Source organism: Urtica dioica, chromosome 10, assembly GCF_054948205.1.
Source record: "Urtica dioica subsp. dioica isolate 48M chromosome 10, U.dioica_male_clone48M_v1_H2, whole genome shotgun sequence".
NCBI classification, from domain to species: domain Eukaryota; kingdom Viridiplantae; phylum Streptophyta; class Magnoliopsida; order Rosales; family Urticaceae; genus Urtica; species Urtica dioica.
Window position 1 is genome coordinate 4,080,670 of NC_142765.1, and position 24,130 is coordinate 4,104,799.

General features: G+C 36.7%; 4 protein-coding genes across 5 annotated transcripts; 2 read left to right on the forward strand and 2 right to left on the reverse strand.

The window, feature by feature from the left end:
- Positions 1 to 113: 113 nt before the first annotated feature.
- Positions 114 to 4,961, reverse strand: LOC149383145 (BTB/POZ domain-containing protein). The gene is made up of 8 exons (XM_089628554.1): positions 4,746 to 4,961; positions 4,286 to 4,406; positions 3,706 to 4,195; positions 3,472 to 3,608; positions 2,943 to 3,385; positions 1,513 to 2,589; positions 994 to 1,146; positions 114 to 776 (listed from the first exon to the last, which is right to left on the reverse strand). The coding sequence occupies exons 1-8, from the start codon at positions 4,832 to 4,834 to the stop codon at positions 344 to 346; spliced, it is 2,943 nt and encodes a 980-aa protein (XP_089484680.1). The 5' UTR covers positions 4,835 to 4,961; the 3' UTR covers positions 114 to 343.
- A 1,818-nt stretch (positions 4,962 to 6,779) lies between these two features.
- On the forward strand, positions 6,780 to 7,826 carry LOC149383146 (uncharacterized). Its single transcript, XM_089627690.1, has one exon. It carries the CDS (start codon positions 6,888 to 6,890, stop codon positions 7,824 to 7,826), a length of 939 nt encoding a protein of 312 aa, XP_089483816.1. The 5' UTR covers positions 6,780 to 6,887.
- Positions 7,827 to 11,350: 3,524 nt separating this feature from the next.
- On the forward strand, positions 11,351 to 14,741 carry LOC149383147 (mitochondrial phosphate carrier protein 3, mitochondrial-like). Its single transcript, XM_089628753.1, has 6 exons — positions 11,351 to 11,564; positions 12,289 to 12,650; positions 13,179 to 13,222; positions 13,321 to 13,535; positions 13,629 to 13,753; positions 14,391 to 14,741. Exons 1-6 carry the CDS (start codon positions 11,352 to 11,354, stop codon positions 14,431 to 14,433), a joined length of 1,002 nt encoding a protein of 333 aa, XP_089484879.1. The 5' UTR covers position 11,351; the 3' UTR covers positions 14,434 to 14,741.
- Positions 14,742 to 16,677: 1,936 nt separating this feature from the next.
- LOC149383148 (uncharacterized) lies at positions 16,678 to 21,272 on the reverse strand. 2 transcript variants are annotated; one of them, XM_089629575.1, is made up of 14 exons: positions 21,099 to 21,272; positions 20,955 to 21,021; positions 20,645 to 20,755; positions 20,410 to 20,507; positions 20,205 to 20,288; positions 19,936 to 20,069; positions 19,204 to 19,276; positions 19,058 to 19,103; positions 18,802 to 18,911; positions 18,594 to 18,701; positions 18,453 to 18,512; positions 17,881 to 17,942; positions 17,087 to 17,399; positions 16,678 to 16,991 (listed from the first exon to the last, which is right to left on the reverse strand). In XM_089629575.1, exons 1-14 carry the CDS (start codon positions 21,171 to 21,173, stop codon positions 16,791 to 16,793), a joined length of 1,542 nt encoding a protein of 513 aa, XP_089485701.1. In that variant the 5' UTR covers positions 21,174 to 21,272; the 3' UTR covers positions 16,678 to 16,790. The 2 variants fall into 2 exon arrangements, with proteins under 2 accessions (XP_089485701.1, XP_089485702.1); XM_089629576.1 differs by having other exon boundaries at positions 20,645 to 20,748; positions 21,099 to 21,129.
- Between the last annotated feature and the right edge of the window lie 2,858 nt (positions 21,273 to 24,130).

Sequence of the window (24,130 nt, forward strand, 5' to 3'; positions counted from 1 at the left end):
TTATAAAAAGTTGATGAAATGAGTTGGACTTGTGCTTGAGTGGCAATGATAAGGGTATTTTAGACTTTTCAGCCCATAAGGACGACAACATGATTTTAAAAAGTGACATTGAATGATCATCAATCTGAATCAGAAATTAAAACCCAATTTTCTCTCATGGACCGACGATAAATATATTAATTTAAAAAACTATAATCAAAAGGTGATTATCCACTATGATAATTTGAGAGGTTTATTAATTAATTTATTAATCCTATACTCCTCAACCTAACTAAGTATTCAACTTAAAAGCTAAAAAAACAGAACTATATATACATACGTTTATACATGTGTTTACACTGTATCAGAAATCCCCTTGTGTATATTGTACCGAAGCGGAACGAATCATATTGACAAGCGAGTCGTCGAGATCTTCGAGCTCCCCGGACTCCAAAAGCTGACGATAATAAGGAGCCGCGTAGGTGAGCGCAACGTCGACCAAGTTCCAGAGCGCGAAGCCGACGGCGATCTTGATGATCTTGACCGCCAGGTGTCGCTCCGAGGTGAGGCGAGAGGCGATCACGTCGGAGCAAGCCTCCTCGATCTCCTCTATGCACAAGCCCTTGGCCAGAGAGCAGAGCTCCAAGTATGGCTCGAGCTCGCTCAGCTTCTCTCCGTCGCTCAGCTCATTCCATACACATCCGCTCGGAGGGCTCGGAAGCTCGTCCGTGTACGACCATTCCACGAGCTTGACCACCGCTTTCCAACTCAGATCGAGCTTTATAGTATCCGAAAGACTGCGATTACAATGCGAGTGACATTTCGATCCCTAAATTAGTCCTCGAAAATATTGATTCAATAGAGTTACTTATTTATGTAATTCGACACCTCAACAACTTAAAAAACAAGTTTCTTTAGCTTGTTTTATAATTTTTCGAATATCATTAAACGAAGTTCAAAATACGAAAAGTTGTTTTTTTTTTTTTACTGTTATTTAGTGATTAATAAGAGTACCTCTCTTGCATTCCCGATGTGAACAAAGCGCGGAAATAATCGGAACTTGCCGTCATTATGGCTTTATGGGCGTGAACGTGCGGCACCGAAGACTGACAAAAATCACATTTCCAATCTCGCGTCTCGTTCGTCTTGGCTTCAAGAATCACATCCCTGAGATGATAATTATTTAACAGATTTAACTAGTGATTATAGATGTACGAATTATCTACAAATCACTCTTTCAGTTCAACGAACTAATAAAACGATTTCAATATATTTTAGTAACTAGCCTATATATTGTATCTAAGGAAATGAAATGAAATGTGATGTGCGTAACTGTCTGTGAGGATTTAAGGAACTCAAGATTTATAATAATCAGCTCTTGTTTATCACCCATTGAAAAAAAGCTCTTATTTATTGACCAACAAATTTAAACCATTCTATATTTTCCAGTCCCCTATCCATCTACTATATATAATAATAAATCCAATATTCCTTAAATGAGACAAAATAGACACAAGAAGAAGAGAAACATACGAAAAGGGATGTCCGAGTGGACCGAGAGCCAGAGAGAGATCCAAACTCGGATACGGAGCGCCCCACTTTGGCCGTCTTCGACACAGAACTTGAACAAGGGACGAGAATTCGCAATGCTTCGCAAAGGCTTTCAACACAGTCATTGTCTGTTGTCCCTCTTCTTCTTCTTCTTCCCCGGCTCGTAGATAGCCCAAATACACGAAATCCAAAAGTTTCATCAGTACCGCGCGATCGACACAGCCCGAGAATCGAATCTCTCTCCGGATCTCCGCCGCGGAATCGGACGCCACTACTACCTCTTCTTTGCTCAGCAGCGACGGGCATCGAATGGCGAGAACGACGCGGTGGATGCTCAATCGCTCCCCGCTCTTGAGAACGAACGCGGAGTCTGTATAGTACTCGTCGTGAAGTACTTTCTCGATCCTTCTAGAGAGCTTCCGAGGGAACCCGTACAGTCCGAGGGAGCTCAGAGCGTACGAAGCGAACCAACGAACTCCGGGGGCAGAGATTTTGGTACACACGTCGTGAAGAGACTCGAAAAGCTCGGGTATTTTCACGGGATCGCTGTGCCTCATCAACTCGGCTAGCCCGAACAAGCTGTAAAACAAGAGAGCGTCTTTCCCTTCCCACTCTTCCGAATAAAAGCCGCCGCAGAGCGAATCGTGACAATTTTGGGAGGAAAAGCTTTTTTCATTCGAGTCTCCGATCCCTTCGCTCACGCAGCGCCTCACGAGGGTCAAGAGCAGCTTCATCCCCGAAAACTCGAGAACCCAGCCTCGAGGCTCCTCTAGGCCCGCGAGGCACGATAAGACTGTCGCGTAAATGACGAGCTGTGGTCTGTCGAGACTGTTCCGGGACATGATGCGTTTCATAGCCGATACGAAGTGTTCGAAGGTCTTCTTTCCATTTGGGTTCAGTAATTCGGATAGTATTGATCGCGCGTTTGAAGCGATGTAATCGCAAGGAGAGTAAATCATCATTAGAACTGCCCTCGTCACCGGTTCGCTTTTCAAGGTGTCCTCGGGATTCACTTGACATAGCTTGTGATATTTGTGAATAGCCTCAACAAAGGTCGAGCTGAAACAGAACATAGCTAAATATGTAAATAATAATAATCGTCGTAATAAAATACAAAAGTAAACAAAACAAAAAATGTACTTTCAACCAAGGGCTGAAAGTTTGGGGAACGCCCACGATTATTTGCCAAAAAAAGTGAAAATTTGTTTTTCGGGGGCTGAAAGCCATTTAATTTATCAGTTTCAAAAAATCTTTGAAATTTGGCAAAAACCAGCAAAGTTGATTAAATAACGACATTTCCACCGCAACTGGAAAGTTTTTGGAAATTCCAGTGAAAACGAAAATCAAAGTTATAAAATAATGTCGGCATTTCAGTAAAATTGGGACTATAGGCCGATAACACGAGGCTATACCAAGCAGATAATATGAGAACGTAGAGAGAGAGTCTTTGACCATCTCCTTCGGGCTTGAAACCTTTCTTTCCGTGTATAGCAAGCCACCCGAGAATATCCCAAAGATAGCTCCTCAGACCGGGGAGATGATTCGAATTGAGGCATGCCAGAGCGATCGAGAACTGCTTCTCCAACGACGGCGAGTCTCGAACCAGTCGGGCACGTGAATTTTCAACCAGAAGATCAAGAAGAACGTTTCCGATCCCGTGCTTCCAAAAGAAGCCGTGGTGATCTCCGTCCCAACGGGCGATCGAAGCCAATCGACACGCCTCGACCGCCACGGCCATCTCGGCTCTCGAGGAATCTCCCGAGTTCACGGAAGCTTTGCTCATTCCGATGATTATCGCCTCGACGATCGGCTCGCAGAAAAGACTCCTCATTTTAGAATATCTCCTTTCGTTCATCTGCCGTGAAGAAAAGAAACAAAAAATCAATACGAATTTAATCAATTTAAAATTCGGATCTATTGGTTTTGTGTTAGTCTCGTTACAGCTAAGAATAATCGGGCGAGCCTGAAAGCTTCGACTTGAACGGATTGGGATTGCGAGCTTCCCATACATTTCACCGTAGCTTTAAGAAGGGACTCTCCATTTTCGAGGAGCTTTTCGGCTCCGGTACCGCATAAAGCTTCACTCGAAAAAAAAAATCGAAAAAAAATTAATTCAAGAAATTAGGTCAAATCAAAATTGAAACTACAGTAATAATAAAAATAATAATTCAATACCTATGGCAGAAAGCAACCCCAAAACCTCGACTTTACTATTGTCTGAATCCGCTTTTTGGAGAACGTCGCACAAGACTCTCGTCAAATCACCGTCGCTCCACACAAGGAATCTAGACCGAGGGAATCTCCGGAGAATCGTGCTCAGCAAAGAAGCCACGGATTGAAGATCGGGAGAGAAGCTCTTCAGATGATCAACGCAGAAACAGACGATCTTCTTCTCCGCGAGGACTCCCCAGAGCGTCTCTTCGTCTTTCGGACACGAAGAGAGAGCGAGGCTCAGCGCCTTCGAGCACGGCACCGCGACTTCGATCCGACGGCTCGAGATCGCTGATGACAAAGGACGGACGAGATCCAATGCGTGAGATTTCAGCACCGGGCGAGGCAAAGCGGCGATCAATTTGAGAGCCGTCTCGGCCGCGGAGCTCAGCGTCACCGCGTTCGTGTTCTCGAGAATCCACGCCAATGCATCGATCGCGTCGGAGATTGTTCCCTAAATAGAAACATAATATTATCTTATAAATCTACTACTACTAGTCTAGGGCAAAAGATCATCCAAATTGGGAATTTTTCGAATGGACACCTTGAGATTCGGGTTGTTTAAAGTGTCGGTCCGAATCGATTCGGAGTCTAGAAATGCCGCTACGGAGCGAATCAACTGCCTTTGAACCTGAATATCTGAGCAATTCCATTTTCTTCCACTCCTTTTTTTTCACACAATTAAAAACATAGTTAGAGTTTTCGCTGTTTTTTTTTTTTTTTTTTTTCCTAATCTGATCAAGCATTGAAAATAATTACTCTAATACACATGGTTTCTTGATTCTTCAAAGTATACTAGTGATTAATCGCTAAACTCTGTTTAGTAAATTCGGAAGTACGAAGCCGAAATATTTCATCGCTAAATCGTCAGAGAAAAAACTAGCAGTAAAAGAAAATTCAAGTCTTTACAGTCTCTTTTCAGAGCTAAATCACGAATTTTTTTTACTATCGAATTGCAAAGTAAAGAACAAAAGCATAAGAATTGTGAAGAGAAAGAGAGAAACCTGGTTCCCAAGTTGAGAGCTTGGTTGAGACGCTGAAGAACTTGAGGGTAATCGTTTGTGGTACGATTGAAGTTTTTCGAAGATCCCATATTTTTTTCTTTATCGCTATTCGCTATAATGAATTGTTTATTATTTGTTTTTTTTTTTTTTGGACAGGAGACGAAGGACGACAAACTTGATGTGTTCTCGTCGGCGAAATATTTAGCGCCATTACAAAACCTCCGCTAAAAGGCTGTTTCTCATCAATTGGTCCCTACACATCATCAATATATTGTAGTTTTACCCCTTATATTTTTTATTTTGACTACAAAATTAAACCGCCATTTCCTTATGGTAAAACTTTTCATCATTCAGGGAATGAATAAAAAGTAGTAGTAAAAAGTTCGTAGTTAACTTAGGTGAATTTTTATATTTTTATTTTTTATATATAAAGAAGATTTAGGGGCATAATATTTAATGATTTCATATTTATTCGCTCTACTTACATTTATTTTTTTTAGGGAATAAATGTTTAATGTTACTGTTAACCTTGTTTTTTGGCCAACCTTCCGTGGTTCAGTCTAGAGCCGGACTCTATGACCGCACGTAAGTTGGGTGTGGTGAAATCTTCTCTTCTCGTCGTCTTTGTATCACCAGAAAAAAGTTTCCGATTTCTCGTCACGTCGTGATTTCGCCTTCGTGTTCGTCAAGTTTGTCGTGTTCCTCGGGTTCTTCGCGATCTCCAGATTCACCGAGTTCTTCACCTTCTTCGTGTTCGACAAGTTCTTCGAGTCCGTTGTGTTCTTCGCGTGCTTCATGTTCGTCGAGTCCTTCAAGTTCGTCGTGTTCTTCGGGTTCTTCACGATCTTCGGGTTCTTCGTGTTCGTCATGTTCTTCGCTTGAAAAGGCAAGAAACGTGAACTAGGGGGACACAGAGGGGTTTACCCTGGCCCGCACTCCGACGCTCAACATTAGTCGAGGTGGGAGGCTAATATCTCGTCTCTAGTATCGAGAGAAAAAAATATAGTGAGTCGAGAGTGAAGCAGAGATTTTCTAAGTCGAGAAAGACTTGCCTTTAGAGTGGATGAAGAGTGGTATTTATAGCTTTTCATTTTGAGGTTTGAGTGAGTATTGAGGGCATTTTGGGCCTTGGAGGTCGTTTTTGGCCAAGGTTGTGGAAGTTCGCCGATAGTATGTCTGCCGATAGTTTCATGCCAATAGTATGCCTGCCTATAGTTTCACACCGATAGTCTTTTGTACCGATAGCCTTGGGTGCCTATAGTCTTGATCGCCGGTAGTCTTTGACGCCGATAGTCTTTTGCGCCGATAGTCTTGATCGCCGATAGTTCAATGATTCTTGTTTTCACCGATAGTCTTGCTTTGCCAAACACTTTGGGACGCCGATAGTTTGGTCTTGAACTTCGCTAATAGCATGGCCACCGATAGTTCAAGGATTCCTCTCTTCGCCGATAGTCTTGCTTTGCAAAAGACTTTGTGACACCGATACTTTGGTCTTGAATTTCGCCGATGGTTTAAGCACGCCGATAGTTCGGTCTTGAACTTTTTCCGATAATTAGGTATTTTTGACTTAATTGTTTTATGTTGCTTATAATTTTAGTGCAAGCTTCACTAAATCTTATCGGTTTTGCTCTCGTGGTGTCATTTTTATCTTGTAAAAAATGACGGCATAACAATTACTATTTTGTATTTTGTCCATACCAATTCTATTAAGGATAATTTACAAGAAACCCTCCTGAACTCTTACTCGAATAACGGAGTGCACCCTCAACTCGGATTTTCAACAAAAACTACACTGAACTCACATTTGTGTTTATTATTGCCCCCTCCGTCAATTTTTTTCACAAACTGTTAAAGTTTTGATGACGTGGAGGTCACATAAAACTTAAAACATGCGTAATTATCAAAATACCCTGAGTTCTATTATTATTATTTTTATATATATATATATATATATATATATTATTATTATATTTTAATAAATAAAAAACGTTAAAGAAAAACAAAAAATATCTCTGAGAGTCTCTTCGTCTCTGAGTTTCTTAGGGTTTCATTCCGCTCTTTTTTCTCAACCCTCGCAATCGGTGGAGTCTAAAATCTTCGACGCACGAGAGAGCTTCCCAAGAATCAAAGAAGAAGAGAGCAATGGAGGAAGAGACGACGAGATCCGAAATGGGTCTCACTCTGATAAAGCAACTGGCTTCGTGCGAGAAGGGAAGCCGAGACCGAGCGCTCTCTCAGCTGATGGACACGTGGCTTCCGGCCCAGCCCGAGGTCTCCGACGAGCTGATGAGGAAGCTCTGGAAGGGACTCTTCTACGCGTTCTGGCACTCCGACAAGTTTCCGGCGCAGTCGGAGCTCGCCGATAAGCTCTCCTCGTCCGTCGTCGACCTCGACGTCGCCGTCTCGATCCCGTTCCTGTCGGTGTTCTTCCTCACCATGCGCCGGGAATGGTCCGGCATCGACGTCCTCAGGTTAGACAAGTTCTACCTCTTGATTAGGAGATTCGTGAACTCCATGTTCGTCTCGCTGAGGAAAAACTCCTGGGATTTGGACCTCACGCGCCGGATCGTTGAGGTTCTCCACGAGAGCGTCTTCTTCGCCGACGACAAGCTCCGCGGCCACGGCGTGAGCTACCACGTGGCCTCGATCAAGAGCAACGTGTTTGACGCTCTGGTCCAGAAAGGCAGAGCCTTTTTGGTCGCCGAGGCCGAGCCGGGCGTCGCGTCGGTGGTTCTGTCGATGGGATTCGCTAAAAGGCTCTACGAATTGGGCTCGTCCCCGGATTGCGTTCAGGGGAATCGAAGGACGATCTTCGCTCTCCACGAGGACTTCTTACAGCTCGAGAAGGATTTCGCTTCTTCTTCTTCTTCCGGGGTCGAAGAAGAGGAAGTCCCCGAGCTCATCCCGATCCCGATCCCAATCGACGAATCCGAAGCGGCTCTGAAGAAGTGTTGCAATGGGGTCTCCGCGGTCGAGAGAGAACGGAGCAGAGCAAAAGAAGTCCAAGAAGAAGAAGAAGAAGAAGAAGACAAAGGACAAAAAGGACGAGCCTCTAGAAGAAAAAGAAGAAGAGTATTTTAATAATAATAATAATAATAAGATTTCTAATGCATTTGTTAAAAAAAAAAAATTTAATTTTTTTTTTTCATTTATTTTAAATATATTCATTTGATAAGATTACTAGTGTGCCCTCAAACTAGTAATTATGTGAGATCACGTGCTCAAAAATTGGATGTTAACGGAAAAAAATTAACAGAAAGGGCAACGCGTTAACAGAACAAGAGTTCAGGGTAGTTTTTGTTGAAAATCCGAGTTGAGGGTGCACTTCGTTATTCGAGTAAGAGTTCAGGGGGTTTTCTTGTAAATTATCCTTCTATTAACTTTGGAATACAAGGTCAAGATTTCACAAACAATTTAATAATGGTTGTGAACAATAAACAAAATGCTTTTTGATTAATTTTAAATTTTATATTTTTTTAGATGTAAAATACAATTTGAGATATGAATAATCATAATTGCGGTTGTCGGTGGATCGAGCGCGCATCGGACACGAACGATCGCTCCGATGCGACTCGTTTGAGATTATTCCAACATATAACCATATTAATGCGGAAAAATAATTAATTACGTTGATCATAAGCTAATTAAATTATGGTTATAATTAACAAGATCTAGTTATGTTTAATTAATTTAATTCACGAGAGCATATAAGTCAAGCAACCGATATAAGAGTAAACGAGTACTTACATTGATTTTCGGTTCAGCTACAGAACGCTCCAATCCAATCGCGTACTCCTTGCGTCGTCTTGATGAAGGACTCGAGGATGACACCTTAGTCTTCCGAAACGTAATCTCCAAGACGAATAAGAAAGATGAGTGGGCACAGTCTTTATCTCACTAGATCACGAAACTAGGTGTTTCGAGATCTCTCTCTTATTTTACTAAGAATGGAAACGAATTTCCGAAGGGAGGAGAGGTAGAAGTGCACGGTCAAGAGAGGCTGCAATGCACGAATTTTCTCTCAAAAAATTCCTTATTTTTGCCTTCTCATGAACCCCTATTTATAATAGTAAAAAGGAGATATTCATGGAATCTTCCAGAATATTTTATTTCCTTTTATTGTGTTCACACTAGAGGATTTAATCTAGACCCTTGGATCTCAACAAGTGAATCCTACTTTTTCTCTCATCCATCAGATCAATATCTATGAGATATTATTTTTTTATTTAAATAGAGAATAATTTATTTAGTGAGATAATAAAAGAGAATATATTATTCTCCTAAATATTCTCCTAAATACTTTCCTTTAAATAAGGAGAAAATATAGGACAATATCTTATATTTTTCTCTCTCCTTTATTTAAACAACTAAAGAGAAAATATTGGTAAATACCAATTTTATAAAATTCGAATTTTAGGCACATGGCCAAGGGGGAATTTGCGCAAACCCTAGTGCAAAAAATTCTCAAATCCGATTTTCATATTTTGTGCAAGGCCCAATTGCTTAAAACTCAATTAATTATTTATTTACTTGGTCCAACAACAAACAAATAATTAATAATTGTTTATTTACTTGATCAAACAATAAATAAACAATTCTACCATAAATATTTATTTAATTCTGCGAATACCCGTTTTCCAGAATTAATGCTGTCAATCACAATTACAGCAAGTGAGATTAATAATGATAAACATTATTATACGAAAGTTCTTATCCGCCTTTATCAGAGCCGAATCGGGGACTATGAACCTAGTAATAGGAGCTTAACAAATCCGATGAAAAAGACGAAATAGTCCTTTCTCTTTTGTCCATCGATTCGTCTAATCTTGGTCAAATACTCCACCTTGTAAGCCAAGACTGAACTCTCCTTTATACTAGAATTATATTTACTCATCGTGACGAGTGTCCACTGATATAGTCAGTTCGTGATCAAGATCCTCTAGGTTCAACCCGTATCGAGAGAAGTCAATTTATCCGTTATACTTCTTTTGATACATATCAGCCCTAAGCATTGTTGCTTCCCCAGCGAAAGATTCTTTCAAACGTTACTTACTTCGAAAGTGCTAGCAATCTATCGGTTCTGAAATCAACACTTAGGTGAGTGAACATTAACCTTCTTTCAAGAAGGCTGGATTCCGTATCTGTAAATCACTTCCCACTCGAATTATGCTCTGAGAAAACTCCCAAGACATAAGCTGTGATTAGCATGAATAGCCTTTTAGCGAATGAGTCAAAGAGCTCAGTAACATAACCCAGTGTCCATGATCACTTCAGGATTTAGATCAAGTCTCACTGTGACCATCATAGTGGCCTCGGTTAGTGTGTCATAACGGTCCTTAAACGACACATCTACACCAAGACTTGTCCAGGTCGTACACTTACCACAAGTGTAGAATGCTCCCACATAGTGATCAGCCTTCACCTATGTGTTCCACATATATGACTTTAGATATAGCTTTCCAGGCGTATATCAGTCATCGACCTCGTTTTAGCTCACCGCCCGAACTCAGGTGCCCAGCACGTGACTCAGTTAGATACGGAGGCTATGGAAGATAGTTGTTATTGATTCTAATTGTTTATAACTCAACCCACTAATCATATAATGCTAATAAAGTAATCTTATTATCGAATTTAGTAATCATTTATTCATTATCTTCAAGTGGGCAATATTCCCAACAGCGGTTACAGTCAAACTCACACTCGTAAATCGTGATTATTCTCCTCTTCTCCTTTTCAATCCCCTTTTTCTCTCCAATCTCTCTTCGACGAACCTCCCGCGGCTATAGACACAAAAATTTTATTGTCCCTCAACTATACTTCCTCATTCCTATCTATAAGTCGAACCCCTTTTGTCCTGATACCTCCCCGTCTTGACTCTCCTAATATCACTCAATTTCTACATTCAGATTAATTTTGATATGACTACGGAGGGGATAGAGAAAAGAAAATTAGGAGGAGTGGAGAGCGCGGAGAGAGCACGATTGAGCCTTGATGCCAAGGCTACAAGGGCTATTTTGTATTTTAGGTGTATAATTAAATTTATTTTCAACATCTTACCTTACGAGACACATGTTTCTAGTTCAAAAATGAACATAGATTTGGTATAGACAAAAATATAAATAACAATGTATTTATCCCATCAAAACTAAATATTAGGTGTATAAATTTATAAACACAACTATGAGTTACGTACATAGAATTATTTCTCCATTATATGATTTAAGTAAGCAAACAAAATACTGTAAATTCTAACATATATGATAAATCCCATTATATAATTTTTTTCTCCATTAGAAAAAGAGAAGTATACTTCTACGACAATAGAAGTATCTTTATGAGAAACGACAATAAGTTGTTCCATTGTTCTTTAAAAAAATAAAAAAGAGAAAAATAAAAAAATAAAAAAAAATAAAATATAGAGTCAAAACGAGAATATAATTAAAAAGGGAAAAGTCAAAAGGATCGTTGAGATTATAATATTTAAAGTAACCGAAGATCTCGGGGAACGCCTATATATTATATACAGTAATATAGGACCCTATTGACACTTTCAAATCAACCCAAAAAGCCTTTATTCTCAGAAACCAAATCAATACCAAACCAACGATGAGTTCTTCATCTCGGCAATCCCTGGTTCCGAGCTCCGTGTACTCGTCTCCGATGGGTTCTTTCCGTTCGCCGGTGATCGGGTCGCCGAGGGAGAAGGTGGAGATGTACTCGCCGGCGTTCTACGCCGCCTGTACCGCCGGAGGAATCTTCAGCTGTGGACTCACTCACATGGCCGTCACGCCTCTCGACCTCGTCAAGTGCAATATGCAGGTTTCTCTCTCTCTCTCTCTCTGATTGCAATTTGCTTTGATAATTCGTGGTTGATTACTATAGAGCGTTTGTATTACTTAAATTTAATAATCTATTCAGCGTTTTTGAATTATTTAGAAGCCATATCAATCAATGCACATATTTTAGTACATACAAGTTGATGCTCGAGTAATTTAGAATTAAAACTAAAGGTGTTCGAATCATATTTCATATGGGAGGCAATCCCACACTTTTTGTTGACAATTGAAAAACTGATAGTTTGAACCTACAACCTCGAATTTCACTTTTTCGATGAGAGGATGATAAATAAAAATGAATAGAAATCTATATGGTTTTTCATATTTTAAAACTAAAATTTAGGTGGAATGGTGCAAGTTTTTATCAATCTATCTTCTATTTATTTTTTCTTTAATCAAACATCAACACATAAAATGTTCATTCTTCATTACGACAATCAATCAATTAAATATAATTACGATACACACTTTTTTCATTTTTAGAAAAAAAAAATTGTCCAAAAAAATTGCAAAAAAGTTTTGGTAACCCGAATAAATCTAGCTGTGCCCGAAAAATGCGCAAGAACATGTCTAACGAAAAGCCTACATTTTATAAAAATAAAAATAAAAGAATACGCGAGATATCTTGTGATTGGTAATATCTACTAAAATTTGGAATTTAATAAGTAAATGCTTTTGCTTTTTTTATTTTTTTTTATTTTTTATAGATTGATCCGGTGAAGTACAAGAGCGTGAGGTCGGGTTTCGGGGTATTGCTTAAGGAACAAGGAATCAAGGGTTTCTTTAGGGGATGGGTTCCAACATTGGCCGGGTACAGCGCACAAGGAGCGTGCAAATTCGGGTTCTACGAGTTCTTCAAGAAGAAGTACTCCGACATCGCGGGCCCCGAATTCGCAGCCAAGTACAAGACCTTGATATACCTCGCGGGGTCCGCCTCCGCCGAGCTCATCGCTGATGTGGCACTCTGTCCCATGGAGGCCGTCAAGGTCCGTGTCCAGACTCAGCCAGGCTTCGCCCGCGGCCTCTCTGATGGGCTTCCCAAGTTTTTGAAATTCGAAGGTCCCGCCGGGTAAGGATTTCTCTCGAAAAATCATTTTTATTTTTGTTGTTGCTTTTTTTTTATTTTTATAATTATTATTCAATATCTAAAAGAAAATTCGCTTTCGATTAAACTTTTTAAGAAAAATGATTTTGACAAAAGTTAACCATCTATCGAATTTTTTTTGGTAATCTAGACTAAACATCTCTTCACCTTTACAAGGGCCATATAACAAGATTATGTTAATCAACAAATTTAGAGGACCTTAAACGTTGAATATGTCTTAAGTCCTTAAATTAATTTGGCAAGTCATGAATACATTATTTGGAAAAGAAAAAAAATATATTTAGGCCGGTCATGAATATAATACTTCTTAAATTATTTAGGCCGGTCATGAAAACAATATTTCAAATGAGTGTTACTACTATATATATCATCATAGGCCACAAGCTGAAAATAAATTATGGCATGACACATTATTTTTAAAATAAGTATTTTACTAATGTGATGTTACATAACCTCAATTAATAATTCAGGTTTTTTGTTTTTTTTTTTCAGCTTGTACAAAGGGCTTGTTCCTCTATGGGGGCGTCAGATTCCTTGTAAGCCCTACTTAATTTTTAAATTTGAGACATGCTATATAATATATGTGTTCATCATGCTTATTCGATTCGGAATATGGATCTAATTAAACTGACAGACACAATGATGAAGTTTGCGTCGTTCGAGACCATCGTGGAGCAACTCTACAAAAACGTTGTCCCGAAGCCAAAGGATCAATGTAGCAAAACGACGCAGCTCGGAGTGAGCTTCGCCGGAGGTTACATGGCCGGAATTTTGTGCGCCGTCGTGTCTCACCCGGCCGATAACTTGGTTTCCTTCCTCAACAACGCCAAAGGAGCCACCGCCGGAGACGTGAGTCGAAACTCGTTGTTTCTTGGATCGCAAGTTTCCTTTTTTCGGTTTTTTTTTTGGGGGGTTGTAATCGAGTTTGATTTTTTTTTTCAGGCGGTGAAGCAGCTCGGGTTGTGGGGTCTCTTCACGAGAGGCCTTCCTCTTCGTATAGTAATGATCGGCACACTTACCGGGGCCCAATGGGGTCTCTACGACTCCTTCAAGGTTTTCGTTGGCTTGTAAGTGTCCTTTTTTTATGAAACTGTCTATTTTTTATGTTTTCATCTATGTCATTCTTAATTTTGTTCTGTTTTGATACTGTTCACGGTACCGGATTCTCGTTTCAGTACTATTCATGGAACAGGAATTCTGGTGCTATTCCAGTATCATTCATTCAAAAAAAATATTTGCCCAAAAACTAGGTGAATAATGCTGGAATTTACTAAAATGGAATGTTCCGTTCTTGTTTGGTCGGAATTTGTGTTCCGACCGAATGAATTTGTCATCCCAATTAAAATAGGTCATATGGCAGCACATTTATATTTTTTGAAAACAAAAAAAGTATAATGAATGAAGTGACGATATTACTTATTTGATCGGAGGAAGATAGACGACGACACAAAAAATAGGATAAGAGGATCCAAATTTTCTTTTATATGTTTTTTTTTTCGATGTCTCGCGAATTAAATCACGACAAGACGTCGTCTCTGAATATAGAAATATAAAAAAAAAATACATTGCCGTGTCATTATCTAATTGAAGAGACATGAGATGAGATGACGCACGAAAATGAGACTCATGAACCAAGTTTGATTTTTCACATTTTTAACATTCGGTTTTTTTTTTTTTTTTTTTTTTTTTTTTTTTTCTATAAAGACCAACTACCGGTGGTGCTGCTCCGGCTCCGGAGAAGGCCTGAGCTCGAAGTTCGTCTGCATTACATGTCAAGGGTTTTGACTATAATAATGGGGTTTGCTTTGAATCTTGAGGAGACCAAGATGGTTCATCATTTATCAGCATTCTTTTTATATCAATTTTGGTTTTTAGATGGAATAAAACCATTGGCCGAAGAAGAGCCATGTATAGGTACTTTTATTTTTATTTTTTAACCATGCATTACACTTTTTTTTGAAGTGATGAGAAAAGAAATAACTAAAACTACTTTGGTATTGAAGGCTTTTCCAACATGTTAAGAAGGTTTCATATACCTCATTTTTGGGTTCGATTTGCCAATTTATTTATTTCTCTGTTTATTATGATTTTGAGGTCCTCATCACGGTGCTATTTAGGGGATGATATAAAGGTGAGAGAGGAGAAAGATTTTATTACGCTTTCTGAATTATAATCCAGCGTCTTTTTTTCTTGATTATAACCCTCAATTTTAAGAAATGTCATGTTCAAAGCACATATATTACTTAACAAATATACTTTATTAAATTAATATACGATGTCAAAAAATAACAATATATTACATACTAATTTAGATTTTAAGTAAAAAAAAAAAAATTATTATCAAGTAAAATGGAAAATTACAAGTACACCTTTGTAAAACAATAATAAGGCCACTGCAATTTCCATTAAAATTTTATATATATATATATATATATATATATATATATATATATATATATATATATATATATATAACATAGATAATAAAGAAGAGATCATTTTCAACTTTCACCCACACGCCGCCACGTGGCGGCTTTTTTTTTTTTTTTTTTTTTTTTTTTTTTTTTTCTTTTTTACGATGCTAGCCTCCCTTTTTTTTTTTTCTTACCTTTCCTTTTTGCCTTTGCCTTTTGGGGGGTTTTTTTTTTTTTTTTTCCAATCTATTTTGTAAAAAATAATTTATGTATATTGTTTTTTTTCCTCCCTCTCTCATCAATATATTTTGTATAATTTTTTTTATTTTATAATCATAATTACTGATGCTATATTATACTATATCAATACCATACATTATTTTGAGTGTATATTAGTATATTGTTTTTTTTCTCCCTCTCTCATCAATATATTTTGTATATTTTTTTTTATTTTATAATCATAATTACTGATGCTATATTATACTATATCAATAACATACATTATTTTGAGTGTATATTAATTTTATATTTTCTTTATTAGATTATCTTTCTTTTTCTCTTTGATATTTATTTCCCATCACTTTATATGTGTATTCATATTTCATTAGTTCGTTTTTTTCGTTTTTTTTTTGTTTTTTTTCCAATCTATTTTGTAATTTTTTTTATATATATTGTTTTTTTTCTTCCCTCTCTCATCAATATATTTTGTGTAATTTTTTTTATGTATTTTATAATCATAATTACTAATGCTATATTATACTATGGCCCCGTTTGACATAGCTTTGTTTTAAAAAAAAATGCTTTTATAAATTTTTTTTTTTAAAAAAAAATGACAAAGTGTTTGGTAAACTGTTTATAAAACAGTTGTTGCTGGTAACAAAAACTGATTTAGCGTTTGGTAAATAAATATATTATAGTAAAAAAATTAAAATAGACATGTTCTTAATAATTAAATAATAATTATTGATATGCTTATTTATATACATATATATATATATAAATAATATTTTGTACGATGATATTACAGTAATTTATATAGCAAACTTAAAAACACTTTTTCTAAAAGCTAAGAATCCTAGCTTTTCTATCTCATGTACAAAATCTAAAAACGTTTTTGAAATTTTTTGTAAAAACACTTTTGCCAATCACCGGATAAACAGTTTTGTTTTTTCTAAAAACAAAAACAAGGCTTTTTAATCCCAACCAAACGTAACATATATCAATAACATACATTATTGTGAGTGTATGTTAGTTTTATATTTTCTTTATTAGTTTCTCTTTAATATTTATTTTCCTTCACCTTATATGTGTCTCCATATTACATTGGAAAGCGAACGCAAGTCTTATTTACCCATGAAAGTCTAATCAATGTACAAAATAAATTTTTTACATTTTATTATTCGTTTATGATTTTTAAGGGTTTTTTCTTGATTACCGGTTTCTTTGGTATCCATTGTTTACAAATCTTGATAACACAAATTAACCTCTACAAATTTTACTTGTTATTATCATTTATAATATGCTAAAATCATTCGCGCGTAGCGCGATGCTAAAAAACTAGTATATATATATATATATATATCATAGTGTCAAAAATTACAAATGGAGAGGAATAATCTACAAAGTGAGAATAGTCAAAGGGCCATTAAATATTATATATTTATTTTGATTCTACACCTATAACAAATTGTCATTGTTTGGCACATAATTTAAGAGGGTACACAGTATCAAAGACAATCCTGGCAAAAACATGCCGTACTTCCTCTAACGATCCGCTAGCCAGTGACTCGTAATCAATTTCGCTACCTCGCTTGCTTCTGAGCCCTTGTCCCGAACCAACGCAGTCGAAAACCCGACAAACCCTCAAATACAGACCCAGCGGAATCAATACCTGCATTATCAAAGTTCCAACATCATTCTCGAAAAAAAAAAAAACTTGGGACACAAGAAACCCCAGGAAAAAAAAAAAAAAAAGCGCTCGCTCACCAAATCCGAAACCGGCGCATTGGAATAGCGCGACATTGCGCGAGAGACGACTTGGTCGTCGGTCAAGCCGGCGAGAGCGGAATTGATGCCGCCGACGAGGTCCCTGACTTGGCTGATCAGCTCCGCGGGTCCCACTTCCCGAGGCTCGGCCAATTCTCGGAAGCTCGAGTCGTGGGGCGCGACGATTCTCGCGGCGATCTCGACCGCCTCAGAGATGTCGCCGCCGTTGTGAACCGCGAGGCTCAAGGCCGCGACTACCAAGGGATCGCGTGGCTTGTCGTACAGTGCTTTGTGGAACGCTAGTATCGCTACCCTGAGAGCGCACATAAACCCGTCGAGTCTCTCAGTATCAGAGGACATTTTGATTTTTAGTCGTGTTCGTGTAACCGTTATTATTTTGTACCTAAACTAATTTTAAAAACAAAAGCTCCTCGAACAATAGATTTTGAGGGAAAAAAATTACAGATGAGATGAGAGATTGTTTTATGACATCTCCACAAACTTCATAATTGTCAGAATGAAAGCTATAAATCACAAATCATGATATAAAAGCTTGGAAGAGAAATTGTATAATCTGTTATTATGTTGTCACACATGATGAACAACATGTGTGACACATGGTCTAGGGAGTAAATTTATTGATGATATATCATACTACATATCGGATTTATATATATGAATCACACTTAAGAGCCATTTTTTATATAAATGCTAAAAAAACAACAGATTGACCATGAAGTTATTAAGTAAAGAGCTATCTTGTTCAAGTTGCTTTCTCTAGAGAGACGACTTACCATAAGCTGCCATGGCATGGCTTGTCAGGTAGTAGAAGTTTATCCATATTAGAAAACAGAGACTGCAAAGAACCATAATTTCGATATTAAAAATATTTCTAGTTTTTATCAATGGCTATGATAATGTTATGGTAGATGACCTAATAATAACATGACTCCTAAGAGGATATAAAACAATGTTATGGTAGGTTTTTTTTTCGTTTTCTTTTTTACTATGTATGACGATAATGATAACATAATTTCACTGTAAAAAGATAAAGCATAAACTTATTTCAATTAACAATGGTAATGCTATGACATTGGTGTATTTCAGAACGCAGCAAGTGGAGAACGTTAAACTAGGGTGTACTGTATTTTCAAGAATAAAATTCACGTATGAGACCATGCATAATAAAAATCTGTGTATAACAAATTCAAGAAAATAAACAGTAGAAAGGTAAAAAAGAAAAAACTATTTGAATAGACATGCACGCATGATTTATATATATATATATATATATATATATATATATATATATGTGTGTGTGTGTGTGTGTGTGTGTGTGTGTGTGAAATTCGTGTATGAGACTTACCAAGAGCATGTTGGTTCTTTCGTCACGTCTCCGAAAACCAGTGTCAGCAAAATACGCTGCCTGATAATTATATGCCGTGTTAATTCGATACACAGAGCAGGGTATTAAATGGACGGTGAAGAAAAGTGTCTGTTTCGGTACCTGGATTGGTAGAAGTAGTTCTAATAATCCGAATTTCCATAAAAGCCTCATTGAAGCTTCTGCGGAGCCAAACGCTAGCATGTAGTTGACTTCCATCAAAAGCCTTCCCTATTTGGATTGGTGGAAATAAGAACTAAATCATCAAGTATCATTTCACAGAATACAAATACACTCACAAAATTAAAGTATAAGAGAGAGCTTGGACCACCTTGCAGAGGCTTAGAACTGAGCCAGAGTAACGTTTCACGCAATGAGCGGTTTCCTTCGAAATTCGAAATCCTAATCGAGCTGCAATTCGTAATCCACGAAGTATACGAGCTGCGATGAATAGTACGAAAAAGTTAGACTGGTAACTTCAAATAGCTAGTCACTTTTGGTAAGTGAAAATGAATACAGATATTTCATTAAAAGAATGAAAAAAAAAATTGAATTTACGTGGCTATGCAGGGAATAGAAAACCGCACCACTATCCTCGCGAAAAGAAACGTCTGCAGGAATAATTGTCCGAATCTATACCAATGAAAGCAATTCGATAAGAAACAAACACAAGATTTTTTCATGACTAAGTACTCCTTGAAGAAAGCAAGAACGCTGGTGAAATTTCCCATACCCTAGCTTTCTTTAAATCTTCGATGCCTCCCAAGTAGTCATATATTATACTTTCATATGGGTCAAACATGAACCTGAAGAGAATGATGAAAGAAACTGATAAGAACTTCAGTAATTCCACTACTAACAAAAAAAAAACAAAAACAAAAACAAAAACAAAATATTGTGACAAGCTTTCGAGCAACTTGTTCTCTCCTTAGGTTAACATCCCATTTTTCATTCAAAATCTTCCTATCTTTTTCCTTCCCTTTCCTAACACTATTATAGGTGTTCTAGCTAACTAGCCAAGGTTTTATTTAAAAATAGTGAAATAGCCCAATTGTACAAAACAATGTTCAAGTATCAGGTGTCAATATCTTTTGACGCTGCCAATAAACTTTTTGACAGTGGTATAAACTTCTTGTTCACAGGGGTCAATTATTTTATTTTTATTTTTATTTTTTTAAAATTGAAGTGTCCAACTTTTTTTTTTATACCAGCGTCACTTTGACAACTTTGCTAAAAACTTAAAACTTGCCAATTTTGCAAATACTTTAATTTCGAATGGCTACTTTGTACAATTTTTTTTATTATTATTTATGCCGAGTAGTTGATTTAACTTACGACCAAGGTCTAAATACAATAGTACCCTTAGACTCCTGTGTGAAAGCATCATTATAAAAAACCTATATTTGAGAGCATAACTACAATTCAAGACGTATTGAACTACAAGTCACAAAGATCGGATAATAACCCATTGATCGTGAAGTCGCGGTTCAAACAATTCCTCCATCGTCCATAATCACTTTCGTCAAACCCTGTTGTTATCTCAGAAAGATGACTTGAGTCATAATCGAACCTGTGTTGTGAGGTGCTAAAACTCGAAACCTATTTAACAAGAAAAGGAAACTAATTGAGAAAAGAAAAGCAATACAAATATCAAAAGTTTAAAAAATGAAAAATAAAAAAAAATCAGACGATATCGTCGGGGCCCATAAAAATATAAAATCAAAGATAATCAACCTCCAGAATGGTGTCATTGACGTGCACGTGACAAATCGGGAACTTTCTTCCAACTACTTCACACCATGGAAACACCTTCTTCACCTGCGAGTTGAGAATTCGTACACTAAATTCAACAGCCCGAAAATTCAGGCTTATTTTTTAATGATCATGAAAATAGTCTGGCTCGCAATTCAGAAAGGAAAAGGAAACAAAAAAGTAATACCTCTCTAAGTTCTGCTGAAGTAATTATGTCATAGTCCTTTGGGGTCCGGTTTAAAATTAGATCCCGAACACAACCTCCTGCGAGGTACACATCATAACCTATCCAAGGAAAAACCGAGTTACACCATATAAGTTTGATTGCTTTCAACAATATAATACGTGTACTTGGACATTTTTCTAAAATATCACTCTTAGTGCATAATAATTTTACAAAATACTAATATAAATGTCAATACCTTTTTTCTTGAGACCGTTGAGAACCTTTCTAGTAGGATTCGGTAACATAGAAGTGCTTATTCCAAGATCCTTTGAATTCAACTTCTTCCATTTCCTAACCTTACTGTTCCCTAATAATAATAATTAAAAAAAAAAAAAAACAGTTCTTTTTAACTATCAAGATATTAAAATTAATTAATTAATTCTAAAAACAATCTTCACTTTCCTTCTTCATGAACAAAATTACATGAATCGCCATTCAATTTATGGAACAGAACTAGAAATGAACAAGATAATATAGACTATACAGTGATAAGTATTTTTACTTGCCTTCGCACTTTGAAGAATCTTCTGCCTCGTCGGACGATTCAATCGCCGCAACCGAGCTACGGCATAGCTGCGAAATCAAATAATTGTTTGTTTAAGCGTGGAATGGAAATCGGTGAATAGACATAACAAGGAATGCGAAATTGCCTTTCGAACGCAGTGGAAGAAATGATTGCTTCGGAGATTAAATCTGGAAGTGAAAGCAAAGCTTGATATCGCCATGGATGTCGGTTCTGAGTTCAAATCTTCAATCCATTTCGCTACTGTGAAGAACGATAAAGCTTAAACCCTACAAAGCTGAACGATTCCAGATTTCAGTTCAAGAGGTTTAGCAACAGTGCTTCAGCTCTGTTAGCGGTGATCAGTGTTGGGTTGGACTCATTACGAAATAAATATTGGGCTAATAGTAGTGGCCTAATAATGTTTTTACTAAATTTTTGGGAATTTACATCAATAACACATTTAAAGATGGTAATTTCCTGAACATCTCCATTTTCAAATATTCCATCAATATCTCATTATTTTTTAAATTTCAGATTTTCTGTCGTTAGATATAAAACTGCAAATAACTGAGAAGATGTAAACGAAACTGTAAACAGTAAAAAGATATGTCAAATATAACTGTAAAACAATAAGAAAAATCTGTAAAAATTAGGTATTATCGTAATAAGAATCAGAAGAGAGGATTGTCATAAAAAAGCTCGTAAATTAGGTAATTTGGGTAATTTTCACCTAAGTTTTTGGAAAATACATCAGAGGTCCAAGTGTAAATTATCTCAAAGATTAAGACTAAGAATGCAGGGTTGTCGATTATTTTTTATTAATCGAAAATTTAAGCTGAATGTCAAAGCATGCAAAACTAATTATGCCACTTTTATTTCACATTATTGAGAACTTCCTCCTATTCTTCCGTGGAAATTTCAAAAAAATTCGTTTAGATATACAAACCAAAATTTTAAATTATGCGAAGTATTTGCTGGTTTTTTCCTGGATTTTCGTTTTCTGTGTAATTCGATGTATACCTCAAAATTTGAGTATATCTTTAAGATATCTAAGCTTGAATTTGATATGTATCTACGTACTACTCGCTTTTGTCCACAAATCTAAGCTTATGAGTCGTATCATCTTAAATAATGACCCACAAGAGAAAAAATACAATTGTCGTTAATTATTAACGTCACATCTTAAAAACGTGGCACTTTTATTATGATCTTATTAAGTCGAGTAAAGGCTGGCTTGGTAACTTCATGAAATTTCTATCAACACAGCTGGACATGCCTAAAACAGAATTGGGTCAATTTTTTTCCCACAATCACAACATTGGTACCACAAAATATAATGTAAATAATTATTAGTGATATGCATGACGTCCTAGTAATTTTTTTGTTTAATTAATGTGTTCATATGCGTTAGAAGATAACATCACATGCAGATCTCAACATAGCACGACTTTGAAAGAGATATACATCTGTATTTAATCCATCAATCTTGTAAATGCTTATATATATGATGATCATGTCGTGACCTACTCAAACTTATCTTAATAATCTCAGGCGTTGTTAGAATAACTCAGAGCTAGTACGAGTACGTACACATAATTTTTTTTTTTTTGCTGCTTGATTATTTTTTTTATTTTACTGAAAGTGCTGGTTAATATCATTGTAACTGTTGATACGCTGTGTTGGCTGTTTTTGTTTTGGCAAAATTGTTGTTTTTTGTAATGTTCGAATCATCCTCCTAGGACATGAAGTGTCTTAATCTGCTGACAGACTTTTTTGTTTGGTTCACTTCCGCGTTATTTCTGATTGTCCAGTGAGCGTTCTCCAAGTGCATTGGAAAACCCTAGCAAACGACACTACGCATGTATGTGTCATATATAAAGATCGATTTTCCTCTTTGATTGGGTTACACATCTAGGTATTTTGTTGCAGTCGTCATCCGAAATACGGTGTCCTAGGTGTGTTTGTTACTCTGTTTTGTTGACAGCCATTTGTTAGAGCTTTGTCACAGAATTAGTTCTTTGTTGACTCAGGTTACCGTAAAACACGTATTGTTATTAACGTTGTTGAAACACTGGGAAAGTGTGAATGGAAAGTGAGGGAGCTCAAACACAGGAGGAGCTTGAATTAAAAATTGTTAGGGTAGTTTGAAGTTAGAGGAAACTTGAAAAGTGATCATCCATGATTGTCCGACATTATACTTACTCTATCATCTAGTAAAATTCTTTTTCCACCGAGAGTTTCATCCACTACTACATAAAGCACATTAGAAGACATGAGATTTAAGACGTTCTCTAAAATGCACGACTTTAATAATCTAAATTTCCGTTTGGATTTTTAAGTCATTTAAAAAACGTCTCAAATAAACTTTTGAAGTCAATAAAATAATGTCTTCAAAAGATATATAAAAAATATTTTGAGTCATTTAAAAAATGACTTGAAATGCGTATATATTTTTAAGATGTTTAAAGAATGACTTAATAATTTATTTGAAGTTATTTATTAAATGACTTAATAAATTAAATCATATCATTTAAGTCATTCAATAAACGTCTTGTAATATATATAGAAATAATTTTACAATTATTTTTATATATTATTTTTTAATTTATTTGTAGATTTATTTGTAATTTCCACATAGACAAATAAATCTCACGTGGCAACGAAAAATAATTCCACATGATATCAGTAACATATAAAAACAAGGTCAAAATTATTAAAAGCAAAGCTTTGATTCATATTGTATCCATTCTAAAAGCTATTTCGTAATATATGTAGCTATACTTTTAAAAACGACAGTTTTGCTTAAACACACACCCCATCCCTATCATGTCGTTGTAACAAAAAAAACAATTCTCCTCCAAATATCTCTCGCTCACCACGATGAACTCCAATGAATCCCCATCACCATGAACGTCAATCTCTCGCTCCAATCGAGAACAAGACGAAGCCGAGGATTTTATTGTCCACCACCAATTCGCCCTTCATGACCCTCACGCTTCAAGAAAGAAGAAGAAGAAAGAAAGAAAGATTTGACCTAATCCCAAAAAAAAACCCAAATTTGAGGCTAGGAGATGGAATTGGAGACGAAGCTAGAGCTGGTGACGAAAGCGCCGTCGGAGAGAGAGAAGGGCCTGCTTTTGAGCTTCGAGGACTCAGCCGGGAAGCAGTGGCGCTTCC

What these genes read in the sequence shown, in the direction of transcription:
- LOC149383145 (XM_089628554.1), bottom strand. Translation starts at nt 4,834, where the DNA reads ATGGGATCTTCGAAAAACTTCAATCGTACCACAAACGATTACCCTCAA. An exon ending in TCGCCCGATTATTCTTAGCT is followed by an intron (nt 3,386 to 3,471) that starts GTAACGAGACTA and finishes TCTTCACGGCAG; the next exon opens with ATGAACGAAAGGAGATATTC. An exon ending in GTTCTCATATTATCTGCTTG is followed by an intron (nt 2,590 to 2,942) that starts GTATAGCCTCGT and finishes GTTCTGTTTCAG; the next exon opens with CTCGACCTTTGTTGAGGCTA.
- LOC149383146 (XM_089627690.1), top strand. Translation starts at nt 6,888, where the DNA reads ATGGAGGAAGAGACGACGAGATCCGAAATGGGTCTCACTCTGATAAAG.
- LOC149383147 (XM_089628753.1), top strand. Translation starts at nt 11,352, where the DNA reads ATGAGTTCTTCATCTCGGCAATCCCTGGTTCCGAGCTCCGTGTACTCG. An exon ending in TCGTCAAGTGCAATATGCAG is followed by an intron (nt 11,565 to 12,288) that starts GTTTCTCTCTCT and finishes TATTTTTTATAG; the next exon opens with ATTGATCCGGTGAAGTACAA. An exon ending in TTCAAGGTTTTCGTTGGCTT is followed by an intron (nt 13,754 to 14,390) that starts GTAAGTGTCCTT and finishes TTTTCTATAAAG; the next exon opens with ACCAACTACCGGTGGTGCTG.
- LOC149383148 (XM_089629575.1), bottom strand. Translation starts at nt 21,173, where the DNA reads ATGGCGATATCAAGCTTTGCTTTCACTTCCAGATTTAATCTCCGAAGC. An exon ending in AGATTCTTCAAAGTGCGAAG is followed by an intron (nt 20,756 to 20,954) that starts GCAAGTAAAAAT and finishes TATTATTATTAG; the next exon opens with GGAACAGTAAGGTTAGGAAA. An exon ending in CCATGCCATGGCAGCTTATG is followed by an intron (nt 17,400 to 17,880) that starts GTAAGTCGTCTC and finishes GTGCGCTCTCAG; the next exon opens with GGTAGCGATACTAGCGTTCC.